The 13,598-nt window shown below is 49.2% G+C and overlaps 1 protein-coding gene across 1 annotated transcript in view; it reads left to right on the forward strand.

Annotated features, from left to right (window-relative positions):
* Positions 1-13,598, forward strand: part of ptprfa (protein tyrosine phosphatase receptor type Fa) — a gene marked incomplete at its 5' end in the record, with an annotated part of 134,839 nt that overhangs the window by 38,481 nt on the left and 82,760 nt on the right. Inside the window, 4 exons of the mRNA XM_080535442.1 lie at positions 539-808; positions 3,304-3,885; positions 5,752-5,885; positions 11,974-12,118. Of these exons, the coding sequence (XP_080391568.1) occupies positions 539-808; positions 3,304-3,885; positions 5,752-5,885; positions 11,974-12,118 (1,131 nt within the window). The remainder of the gene's footprint in view (positions 1-538; positions 809-3,303; positions 3,886-5,751; positions 5,886-11,973; positions 12,119-13,598) is intronic.

Raw genomic sequence — 13,598 nt, forward strand, 5'->3', positions numbered from 1 at the left:
AATGCATGCAAGGTAACATTGTGCTAAATCAGATGCAGTGAGGAGGAGTACTCCCCCCCCCAACACTTCTAATGCATGAAGATAACAATGGTGGGAAGAGCCTCCTCTAATCACTTCAGCAGACCTTTGAATTTGAACAGGAGCATCTCCTACACCAGGTGCATTCTAATCCCTCTACCCAATACATCAATCCAAGGCACTCTTCCGACTTCATGCCTTGGGCATTGTTTTGCACATTTAACAAGATTATTTTCGGCTGAGAGGAGGAGGTCATCTTTGACTGTTATATGAAGCACAGAGCTATTGTGCATGTGCACTATGTGGCTTAAAGGCCATATCTGAAACATTGGGGGTCTGTAGAAGACACCCTAGTTGACTGTTGCAGAATGATCAAAGAAGCTAGTTGCCCCCTGAGAACAGGGGTGTACAGCGACAGCCATGCCTACCCGTGCTTTTAGCATAGCCGTCAAGTGTCTCCCCCAACCCTCACCCCTACCGCTCCGCACCCCTTCATTCCCCTTTGATCTCCCCCCTGCAGTGCGCCGTGTCCCACCCCGTTTCTCCATCCCCCCCACCAACCACGAGGTCATGCCAGGGGGCAGTGTCAACCTCACCTGTGTGGCGGTAGGGGCGCCGATGCCCTACGTCAAGTGGACGACGGGAGAGGTGGAGCTGACCAAGGAGGAGGAGATGCCAGTGGGCCGCAACGTCCTGGAACTCACCAACATACGGCAGTCTGCCAACTACACGTGCGTGGCCATCTCCTCTCTGGGCATGATCGAGACCACGGCACAGATCACTGTCAAAGGTGAGAGGTCTTTTCTGTTGGGAACAGCGGGTGTGTGGATGTGAGAGTGTGTGATGATGTGCCTTTGTAGAAGGAGGTTCGCTAAGTCGAGTGACTGTCAGGTATTCCTCAATGAGGGTTAACATCTCCTGTGATATTTCCTAAAGATAATTAATGATATATAGAGATATATAAGATATATATAGGAGCTGTTGCTCAAAATTCACCAATATAAATGTTTGATACTGTATCATGACTTGTCTTGTGTATCTGCTCTCCTCAAAGAAAGTGTGGGAAGGAGGTCATATGTACATGATAAATCCCTGAGACACTAGCTGACAGTGCAGTCATTAATGTAATTAATATTTCAGCATGTCTGAGACCGGAAAACTCAATGATGACAAAATAGCAAGCGAGTATATCCACTACAAAGTGATATTGCTTCCAGGAAAGACAATAGCATTATGTAATTTGTGCGGTACTTGTAAAACAATATACTTTTTAAAGATGAGGCGCTATTGACAATCTTTCTGCATACAATTTGTAATGACTCATTTTGTAATTTACTGCTTGTTCATTATCACTGTGAATGCTTGAAAACAATAGTAGTTTCGTTATATATTTTTGCTGTGAAATCTTTTTTAGCCATGAAATATGGAAATCAATTAAGTCAGTAACATTTTTTGAGGGATTATTTACACTCGCTGAAACACCACACACTGGATTATAATTTGCGATGCTTGAATACTTATCAGTCTTAGCAAGCATTCATTCATTCACTCATTCATTCTAGAGAATCCCACTAGGATTTGACGGTAGATTGAGTTTTGGAGAGGGAGGTCTCCATCCAGCGTCTGAACAGAGACACTCCACAGTTAGCACTTAAGCAATGGCATCACGTTAGGGAAGGCAGATGATGATCTATTTCTCAAATCAGTGAGAGCTGGGCTCTTTCTTCAAATACTGCTGTTTGTGGAAAAAGCATCCCACATTGTTCAGTAGCTCGTATGTGATGCATGAAAACACCCTCACCTCACTTTGAACTGAACATGCCGGAACTCGTTTGAAACGTTTCGGGGATTCAGATGTTGTTCAAGGAAAGAAAAGCTGTTGTTGGTATTTTCTGGGTATGCCGCATGATAATACAGCAAGATGTCAAGACAGGCACTGCAGAGAGAGGGTTGCTGAAAGCCTCAGGTTGCAATGGTTCATCCCTAATGGCTGTCTGCTGCGAGCATTCTCTCTGTTTTACCCACCACTGCCTTTTACATGGCCAGATCCATTTTGGGAGTCTGACAGCAGCACAATCAGGTGCACAACACCAAAGTGATTTAGTATCATTTTACGCCACTATTTTATTGCAATGCATGCTCTTTCCAGGTTGGGTTGTGGAAATCGAAAACCTGTGAGCATGCACAACATTATCATTACCATCAGGCAAAGGATTGATAATCGTAATATTTGCCGAATGTGCACCATAACGTACGTTTCCATCTGTACCGCCAGTGTAATATGAAATACTGATGTTTTCTAAGATGCTGCCATACACTTCGAAAGATTGTCAAACAGTTCCAAACGTTGAAAGGAAAAACCAAAAAGATGTTCACCAAATAAATCAACCCTAACCTTATACAGACGGTATATACTGTACATAATGATCTTGTATTGATTTTGATACTCCATTACCTTACCCTAACCCTGTACAGTAAGGACAGCACATTGTTATTTCAGATCAATAAGCGAAATGAAAACAGAATAGATTTATTACTCAATTTGTCTCGAACAGAAGACTCACTAACTGAAAGTTAATTGAAGGAGAAAATGTTAGACAAAAGAAAAGAAAAGGCTTTTCTATTGAGAGTGGGAGAGTGAATGATGAATATGCCCTCTACCTGTTAATAGGGAGAATGTGTTTCACGCTGGGTGAGAGACACTTTGCTTTGTGAGATAATGAACATGGCTGGCCAGTGTCAGGTGAGGTGCTGAGAGACAGCCTCCTGAATAGTGATAACGTGTAAGTGTTGCTTGTCTCGCTCCGTTCACTAGTGCAGTGCATTAGAGAGAGAGTACATCTGCCAATGCAGGCCTTGTACATTTTTACATTTTTGGCATTTAGCAGACGCCTTATTCCAAAGCGACTTACAATCAATACATTTGAATACTAAGCAAATTAATCATCAATCCACCAGTCGTAGCAGGAAGAGTAATCCAGCTCAGGCCCGGGGCCATTGATAGAAGCCCGGGGCCATTGATAACCTTCTTCTATCACCTTCTTCTAAACCTTTTTTTGTTTTTTTTACACTGGCGAAACAGAGAACAGTACAAGGGGGGCAATAGAAGTTTTTAGGGACACAGTAGAGGGGAAAAGCGGGTGTTTTCAGGAGACGCAGTGCTGAGGGGCAGTAGACGCAGTGCTGAGGGGCAGTCTCATGTGTCTCTTGTGTTAGGAAGGCTTTGAGATATACAGGAAGTGCATCTGTGACCCTGTGCGTTTTCTCTCCTGTGTTTGACCCCAGCCCTGCCCAAGCCCCCCACGTCCCTCATCGTCACGGAGACCACCGCCACCAGCGTCACGTTGACGTGGGACTCCGGTAACCCCGAGCCCGTGTCGTACTACGTGATCCAGTACCGGGCCAAGGTGTCGGAGAACGGCTTCCAGGAAGTGGACGGGGTCGCCACCACGCGCTACAGCATCGGGGGCCTCAGCCCTTACTCCGAGTATGAGTTCCGGGTCATGGCGGTCAACAACATCGGCCGCGGCCCTGCCAGCAGCACCGTAGACACTCGCACCAGTGAACAGGCACCCTCCTCCCCCCCGCTGGCCATCCAGGCCCGCATGCTGAGCGCCAGCACCATGCTGGTACAGTGGGAACCGCCCGAGGAGCCTAACGGACAGATCAGAGGGTACAGGGTGTACTACAGCTCTGACATGGACACCCCGCTCAGCACCTGGCAGAAACACAACACGGACGACAGCCACCTAACCACCATCTCAGGCCTGACCACCGACATCACCTACAGTCTCCGTGTGCTGGGGTTCACCTCTGTAGGGGACGGACCTCCCTCGGACGTGCTGCAGGTCAAGACTCAGCAGGGAGGTGAGTGTACGAGGACAAGGACACTCCTTAGGGCACTAATTGTCTGCCTATGTACAGTTTTTTACACCAATAGTCTCACCGATAGAAGTTTCTAATACCGTATTTTCCGCACTATAAGGCGCACCGGATTATAAGGCGCACCTTCAATGAATGGCCTATTTTAGAATTGTTTTCATATACAGGGCGCACCGGATTATAAAGCGCACCGGATTATAAAGCGCATAGAATAGAAAATACTGCAGTCAAACGTTTGACTGGGGTTGCGTTACGCCCAAGCTCCACCTACTGCGTTGCGTCACCTCTCCATCGGTGTTGTGTCAACTTCCCGTTGTCCAAGCTCCACCTGAGCGTTGTCACCGTCAACGTTCTACCTGCTCCACTGTCAAAAATATATATTTTTCCACCTCAAGTATCAGCCGTTCGTCATCCATTTTTGCAACAAGCGTCAAGGACCTGCGGTGATTCACAGCTGACTGCGTGAATAGCAATTCGCAATAGCTGCGACCACGAGATATAGAGTAGTTAGCTACAAGCATTTTCAATCTGGTATTATCTCTATTAGTGGATTAACCGCTGTGGTGATTTAACAGCTGATAAAAATACATCAAGTAGACTACAAACAGAGCAAAACAATAAAACAACACCAGAAAACAACCAATAGGCTATACAATTATAACCAACAACCAATTATGTGACAGCTCCTGGTGAAATGTGCAACGTAATTCTTCAGTTTTGTGACTCTGAACGCAGCCACAGCTACGAACGCTGCTAACAAAACACATCGCTACGAAGGTCTAAACTGTATTTTAATAACATGACAACATACTGGGAGAACATCGACATGCTAAAAACACATAACTACACATAACAAGATGAACACACAGTTCTTGCTTTTGAACACGAGCTAAAACGAAAGTATGTTTACAAGTCAACCCTCCCTTACCGGTAGCCTCCGGCAAACGAGAATAATGAATCCAATACACAAATTACAAGTGTTTAGTGATCGTTAAACTGTTCTTTATTATATCGAGTTTAAAACTTCAAGTTGAAAGCACCAAGAAGGACCGCCTCGAAATTCATCGATGTTCATGTCCCGTGCTCGCGCTGTTGCCTTCATTCGAATAGTGACTGTAGAGACGCTTCTACTTGCGGCTCTGTTCAACAACCCACTGTTGGAGTTTGTCGTCTAACTGTGGCCATCTCGCTTTGTTCCCTTGGACACTCTGTTTAGTCTTCTTTACTTGGGGTCTTTATACACACAAGTGGTGTGGGACTGTGAGTAAGCACAACACCAGTGTTTACTGATTACCGTAATGCTGCAAGCGGTGCGGCTTTGTAGTTTACCAGTCGTACTGAAACATTTTGACAGAGCGCCTTGAGCGCCGTGTACAACCAGTATGGATCAACCAATTAACAAATTGATCCATATATAAGGCGCACTGTCGTTTTTTTTGAAAATTAAAGGCTTTTAAGTGCGCCTTATAGTGCGGAAAATACGGTAGTTTCGACCACTCATATCTTGTTTACTGAATGTTCAAGTACTGTACAACATGTTTTTGTTGCCCACTCTTATGACACTTCTGAGAGGAGAAATGATGAAGGACAAATTCCCCCAGAATATTCTATTTTAATTGTCTCTCCTCTAGGTTTACTATCACTTCAAAAGGAGCCACCTGAGAAAGTATTATTTGTGAAAACTTTCAGTGCTATTACAGTGTGATGCGTTTGAAAGCCCAGCCCATCCCGTTGTGTCTTATGGCATGTCTGTTTCGTTCCACTTGGAGTCCTCCGTTCCAGTTGGAATCCTGATGTGTTTCGGAGAGCAGTGTTTCAGTAAATGTCTTTCCTCTATCTCTCTGCCTGTAGTTCCAGCCCAACCGACCAGTTTTGAAGCTGAGGCGGAGTTGGACACGCGCATCATGCTGTCCTGGCTTTGGCCGGTACAGGACACCATCACCAAGTACGAGCTCATGTACTGGGAGAGTAACTCTGGGAACAAGGTAAATGTACTGGGAGAGTAATTCTGGGAACAAAGTAAATGACAGGTCAAAAGCCCACCCCCATCATAGTATTATTGGTTGTGTTTTTTTTTTTTTTTTAATGGTTTTGTTGTCCTTGTGTCTTTGCTTTCTAATTGGCATCATTTAACATGTTGCCATAATAGGATCCACGATGGAAATCCTTTTGTGTGGAACTGTGAATTACGATAGTTATGGAGATAGACTCCAGTTCTATGAGTGGAGCGGAGCCCCATAGGGGAGCTCTGCTCCTATTGGTTTACCCGCTACCTAAAGTAGCCAATGACTGAATTTTTCAATGCCTGCGCCCGCCTGGGGTGCTATATAAAGGGGCGTACTTCGCTCCCTCATTCTCCCAAACATACAAAACAGCCGGGTTTGAACGAGTCGAAGTGGGCCAGCAGCCCTATGGGGCTCCGCTCCACTCATAGAACTGGAGTCTATCTCCATAACTATCGTTCTATATCGTGGAGCTCCGCCCCATAGGGGAGCTCTGCTCCTATTGGTTTAGGCGGAGCGAGCGAGGCCAAATGTACCCCCACTGAGACTATTAATCCGAAAACAATCTCAGCGGCACCCGGAGCTGACCACTGATGTTGGTTCAAGACAACCTTAAAAAGTTGGCCCAACCCACACCGAGTCTGCTCCACTGATCTAGCCCTTACGTGAGCACGCAGGGTTGTAGATCTAACGGAACATGTCCTGGAGGAGGGTCCCCTCCCCAGGCACATCCGTAATCATCCTGACAGCACTTGAATAGCATCCCCAACCAGGGTAATCCAAGTGCCATCCCCACTACATCAGTCCTCAGCAAACTGAGGACAGAATGAGAAAAGGATGAGGAAGAAATATCACTTACCCAACCCTTACGTTGGGTTGTTGATCTAACAGACATGTCCTGGAGGAGGGTCCCCTCCCCAGGCACATCCGTATTCATCCTGACAGCACTTGAATAGAATCCCCATGACCAGGGTAATCCAAGTGCCCTTCCCACAACATCAGTCATCAGCAAACTGAGGACAGAATGAGAAAGGATTGAGGAAGAATATCACTGACCTAACCCTTACGTGAGCACGTAGGGTTGTTGATCTAACGGAACATGTCCTGGAGGAGGGTCCCTTCCCAGGCACATCCGTATTCATCCTGACAGCACTTGAATAGAATCCCATGACCAGGGTAATCCAAGTGCCTTCCCCACTACATCAGTCATCAGCAAAACTGAGGACAGAATGAGAAAAGGATGAGGAAGAAATATCTTCAAGTAACACCGTATAAAAAGTGATGGCGACGACCAAGACGCCGCCACACATATCTCCTCCACTCCCACTCCCCTGAGAATGGCTAATAGCCTCGCAAATCCAAAGGGACAGCCTCTGCTTCGAGAGTGGTGTCCCGGCTTTCTGTCCGCCATAGCAGATCAGAAGCCGGGGAGAAGATCTCAGTCCTGCCTCGCGCTTCACATATTGTGCCAACGCGCGCACCGGACAATACAATGTAAAACGCCTCTCCCTCTCTCCGTCGTGAGGAGGAGGAAAAAGAGGCGCTCAGAGCACAGCTCTGAACCCTAAACCCACGATTAACCGTAGGGATAAAAGCCGGGTTAGGGCGTAATACAGCTTTTGTTTCGTCATCAGATATGATCAAACAATCTGCCCGTGACGAGAGAGCGCACAAATCACTCACTCGCTCAGCCGTAGTCAAGGCGAGGAGTAGACTCGTCTTGAGAGACAATAAAACGCAACGACACAGTGATAATGGGTTCGAATGGGGGCACGCACAGCGCCTCTAGCACAATCGACAGGTCCCATTTTGGCATTAGAGTCCTATGAGGGCGTCTAAGCCTACACACTCCAGTCAAAAAACGCTTAACCAGCGAATGACTGAAAAACCAGTGTCGTTGTCGCAAAACCCTCATGACAAGCTGAGATGGCAGCCGCGTAAACTTTAATAGTTCCCGCCGCCAATCCCTTGTCAACAGCGACTGTAAGAAGCACAAGAACGTTTCGACCCGACAACAGACAGGGTCAACGTCCTGTCCCTCACACCACTGTGTAAAACTCGCCAGCGCGCCGCATATCCCTTTGCAGTGGATTGCGCGCGCGCACTCTGAATGGTCTGAATGACCGCGTCTGTCAGACCCCTGCGTTCTAACAATCCCTCTCAGTAACCAGGCCATGAGGGGGCCCCCCTCATAGGCGGCCCCTTCACCAAGCCTCCGGCTTGAGAGAGTGCATCTTGTCGATGAGGTATGGGCCATGGGCCCTCTACCAACATCTCCATCAGTTCCGGAAACCACGGGGCTCCGGGACGGTCCGGGGCTACAAGAATTAACTCTAGCCTCTCTGACCTCACTCGTGCCAACAGTGGGAGGATAGATGTCAGGGGTGGGAACGCGTATAACAGGACCCTCGGCCATGGGTGGTGTGCGAATGTATCGACTCCCAATGGCGGGTTGTCCTGTTCGCGCAGGGAGAACCAAAGGCGACACTGCGCATTCGTCCGTGACGCAAACAGAACCACTTCTGCTTGCCCGAACCGTGCCCAAATCAGCGACACAATGGAGGGTGCTAACCTCCAGTCGTCGTCCCTCGGGCCTCCCCGTGATAACAGATCTGCTCCTTCGTTGAGCAGACCTGGAATGTGGAGAGCTTTCAGCGAACTCAGGCGACTCTGCGCGCGATGACGCGCGGGTCTCTCCAGTAGCTCAGGTCGGTTTTGACCGATCTCTGTATTACAATCAACTTGCGACGGCGTCTCACTGGAACCCGTCGCAGTCGTGCGAACCGCCTCTGCAGTCTGCGCATGTGTAACAGGCCTAAGGGGACCACTACATGGGCTGCAGACATCAGTCCTAGTAAGGACATCCTTGACAGAGCGGTGATTGTATTTGTCACTCGACACACCCGGAGAGCTGACGTCAGTGTCGCTCTCCGTGGTGCCGATAAACTGGCCCTCATCTCGGCAGTATCCAACTGAATGCCTAGATAGGAAAACTGTTGAGCCGGCCACGGAGCACTCTCTGTCCAGTTTACAGCTAACCCCAGCTGAGTGAGGTGCTGCACCAGTGAGGTTGCGTCCCGAATGGCTCGATTTGGGCATTGGGCCAAGACCAGTAGGTCGTCGAGATATGCTAATATGCGTATCTCGTTTCGCCTCAGTGGTTCGAGTGCTGTCTGCACGCATTTGGAGAAAAAACGAGGAGCAAGCGTGCACCCGAAGGGCAGGCGCGTGTACTCGTAAACCTTCCCTTGGAAAGCAAAATGTAGGAATTTCCTGTGCCACTCTGTGATTGGCACACGAAATACGCGACTCTCAGGTATCTACGAAAGGGGCGTTTCGCCACTCTCGTTGAGGACCCTGAAATCTAGTATGGGTCTCATGTCTCCCGAATTCTTTGGGACAAGGAAATACGGGGAGTACCATCTCATGTCCCACTGGTCCCTCGGAACCAATGTCACTGCGCCCTTTGTTAGGAGATTCGTAATCTCCTCCTGGAGCGCACGTGTCTTTATCGGGCAGGACAAAAAACAGTCTCTCTCACGCCCCTGAAGGGCGGAGGAGGCTGAATGAACTGTAGTGCATATCCCCTCCTCAATGTCCTGTCTAGCCAACCCGACAGAATACCTGTCCCTTCTAGTCATTCTGCATAACGCAACGACAGCGGCTGGACCGTCTGTTGTGGTGCAGTCGACAGAAAAAACTTGAATTTCTGTATGATCCCAGCCGCCGCTGCACACCGAGGAGGTGGCACAGCCCAAGGTGGGGTCATTTCGAAAGGGATGGGCTGCCGTCTGTAAAGAGTGTTTGTTATGTGTAACAATGCTCTTTATTGACGCAGGTTTATTATGCCTGATAGTCAAAGAACCGGCCGCACGCTCATGAGCTGGGCCAGGTCTTGATAGACATGGAGGGGCTTTTGATGTACATAACGACCCCTCTATACGGCTACATACAGGGGTGTTTAACCCGCTACGTGTCGTGATAGGGGTAAGTCCGTTAGGCAGAGAGCTGGCCACACGCCGGTAAGCTGGGCCAGTCTCCGGTTTGTTTCTAACCGGTAGCGAGTCGACCACACTCTGACAAGGCAGGTCGATCTCCGCTCTGGTAGATAACGGTCCCTCTATACGGCTACAGACAGGGGTGTTTAACCCGCCTCGTGTCGTGATAGGGGTAAGTCCACTAGGCAGAGAGCTGGCCACACGCCGGTAAGCTGGGCCAGTCTCCGCCTTGTTTCTAACCGGTAGCAATTCGACCACACTCTGACAAGGCAGGTGGGTCTCCGCTCTGGTAGATACCATGGAAAATCCTCCTTAGGGATGGTTTGCCGTCTGTAAAGAGTGCTTGTTTTGAGTAACAATGCCCTTTATCGACGTAGGTTTATTATGCCTGATAACCAAAAAACCGGCCGCACGCTCATGAGCTGGGCCAGGTCTTGATAGACATGGAGGAGTTTTTGATGTAATAACGGTCCCTCCATACGGCTACAGACAGGGGTGTTTAACCCCCTTTGTGTCGTGATAGGGGTTAGTCCGCTAGGCAGAGAGCTGGCCACACGCTGGTAAGCTGGGCCAGTCTCCGCCTTGTTTCTAACCGGTAGTGATTGGACCACGCTCCGACAAGGCAGGTGGGTCTCCGCTCCGGTAGATAACATGGGAAAAATCTCCTTTACTGAAAAAGTAAGGTGGGGATTTTCCTTCTTTTGCCTCTTTATGAGGTAGCAGCCATGAAGAGGAAACCGGTGGTGGGGTCATTACCGACCCCTCCGCCAGTGAAAACCGGGCCACGCTGCCGTGGGGGGCCGTAGCGGGCCCTCCCAGTGGTCAGCGGCGGGGGCTGGGGATGCAGAGTGGGGCATGGCTCCGTCGTTTAGAGGTAGAGCCAGTGCCGCATCACGCCGAAAACTCTGTTTCGCAGTCGTTGACGGTCTATTCGTCACCACGGCGGATGATTTTCGCAATGGCGGCGTTAAACACGGCGATGTTATTCGTCGCTGCCGCCGCCTGCGCACCGAGATGGGGCGGCGAGGGCGGGGAGCACGTGCTCTACCTGCCGCTCGCTCTCATCAGAGCTTTCTGATTCTGACACCGGCACCGACCACTCAGCTGGGTGAGGGCGGCGTGAAGTCAGGGCCGGCTGAGCGGGCGGGACCATCCCTACTTGGGGAGGTGCCTGCCCAGAACGCCGTATGGGAAAAATCTCCTTTACTGAAAAAGTAAGGTGGGGATTTTCCTTCTTTTGCCTCTTTATGAGGTAGCAGCCATGAAGAGGAAACCGGTGGTGGGGTCATTACCGACCCCTCCGCCAGTGAAACCGGGCCACGCTACCGTGGGGGGCCGTAGCGGGCTGGGGATGCCGAGTGGGGCATGGCTCCGTCGTTTAGAGGTAGAGCCAGTGCCGCATCACGCCGAAAACTCCGTTTCGCAGTCGTTGACGGTCTATTCGTCACCACGGCGGATGATTTTCGCAATGGCGGCGTTAACACGGCGATGTTATTCGCCGCTGCCGCCGCCTGCGCACCAAGATGGGGCGGCGAGGGCGGGGAGCACGTGCTCTACCTGCCGCTCGCTCTCATCAGAGCTTTCTGATTCTGACACCGGCACCGACCACTCAGCTGGGTGAGGGCGGCGTGATGTCAGGGCCGGCTGAGCGGGCGGGACCATCCCTACTTGGGGAGGTGCCTGCCCAGAACGCCGTTCTTGCTTGTCCTCCGCTGCTAGAAAATCGCAGCGGCAGGTGTCCCGGAGGAACTTCTTCGTGGTCGGCGGCGGACGATCCATCGCTGAAGGGAAAAGTCTGGCGGGTCCTCCAGTCTTAGTAGTCGTCCTTCTCAGTCTTCAGATATAAACCCGTGCTGAACTTTTTGGGAGAATGAGGGAGCGAAGTACGCCCCTTTATATAGCACCCCAGGCGGGCGCAGGCATTGAAAAATTCAGTCATTGGCTACTTTAGGTAGCGGGTAAACCAATGGGGCGGAGCTCCACGATATAGAACAGTGTGTGTAGCATTCCAGTACTTTCAATCTCATTGTTTTGGACCTATCATGGACACTTATGAGGTACTTTCTTCACAGCTCCATGTTGTCTTCGCCCCAGCGGGATCTTATGCTGTTGAGGGCCTGAAGCCAGACACCGTCTACATGTTCTCCCTGGCCGCCCGCTCTGAGATGGGCCTGGGGGTGTTCACTCAACCCATAGAGGGCAGGACTGCCCAGTCTAGTAAGTACTGTACTCTCAGCCCCTTACCTCTCCTCCATACAGTACTGTCTACTTGCCGGAGCTAGCCTAAATCTCTTTGTAAGGCAATGTATTCTTAGTTGTTGCACGAGAAGAAATTGGAGTCTTCCCACTAAGGTGGCTAGAAGGTACAGTATGTCATACCTACAGAAGGGTATCTGTTCTATGAGCTTTTGTTTCTCTGTGTTTTGAAGGCATGATAGAGTATCATTTTTTGAGAAACACTTAACCCCAACTTTGGGGTTGCTTTTATATCTGTGTCGTCATGCTTAACTGTAAATACCCTAGTAACAACATTTTATTAAGATGACATGCTAGTATATAGTCAGGGCCGCTTTAAGGGGGGGCTAGCTGGGGCGGTGGCACAGGGCCTTGCGCTTTGGAGGGCCTCGCGTGAGGCAGGGTAAAAAAAATGTTTTGTTTTTTTTTGGTACCCTGGCTGGCGAGGCCCTCCAAAGCGCCAGGCAAGGGACCATATTATTATTTTTGCCTTTAATACATTTCTAAATGTTCACACATGTGATAATCATAGTCAATCATACATCTAAAATCTAGCATACCTGTAGGACAGGGAGATTCTTAGCAACAGAAAAAAGTAATTTCCCCCTATGACACCTTACGAGAAACGTGAAAAGAATTTTTGGGCGCGCGTTGACACTTGTTGTGCATAGTGACTGCTTAGTGCAACGGACAAAATGCAGAGGGAACGAGACCGAGGAAGAAAATGTTAAACGGGTGCTGAAAAAAGAAATACAAATAAAAGAAAGGAAGGCTTCAGGGCCTCGCTTAGAGGTTCGTTCGAAACATTTCTAAAAACAAGTGAGGCTCCCGTTAGCACCGAAGAAGCTAACGTTACTGCTAGCACTAGCAATGCTAGTAGTAGCACGGCACAGCCCCCCCTGAGAGGCAAAGATGATGTCTCTGAGGTGGAGGAGGACAACTGCTACACCGGCAGCAGTGGGGCTGCCCAGCCCCAGGTGATGATGGTCAGGAGTGGCGAAGTAGAGGATACGGAGGCGGAAGATGGAGCTACTCAGAGCAGCAGCAGGGCTGAGAGTGATGGAACGCAAGACGAGCCTACGGTGTTAGATATGTCATGTATGATGATCCTGGTAAATTGGCCGGTACATATGGACTCTACAGTTACAGAAGTGATCATTAGAAGAGGTCCCCCAAAGATGAAACCTGGATTTAGTTATCCTAAAAATAATGAGAACAGGAACTTTAGTGAAACTTTATTTCTCCGAAAACTACCAAATGGGGAAAAAATAGAAAGAAAGTGGCTTGTATACTCTCAAAAACGGGACATGTCTTTTTGCTTTTGCTGTAAGCTTTTCAACATAAAGGATAGGCCTACATGGTGGTGAGTAACATCTCTATTCATGTCAATAATGGCTTGTGCGTATTTAATGTTGGGTATGATGACTGCTTTATCCTAAATCCTAATCCTTTACGAGTATAA

This window comes from Nansenia antarctica (assembly GCF_963989245.1).
Source record: "Nansenia antarctica genome assembly, chromosome: 7".
NCBI classification, from domain to species: Eukaryota; Metazoa; Chordata; class Actinopteri; order Argentiniformes; family Microstomatidae; genus Nansenia; species Nansenia antarctica.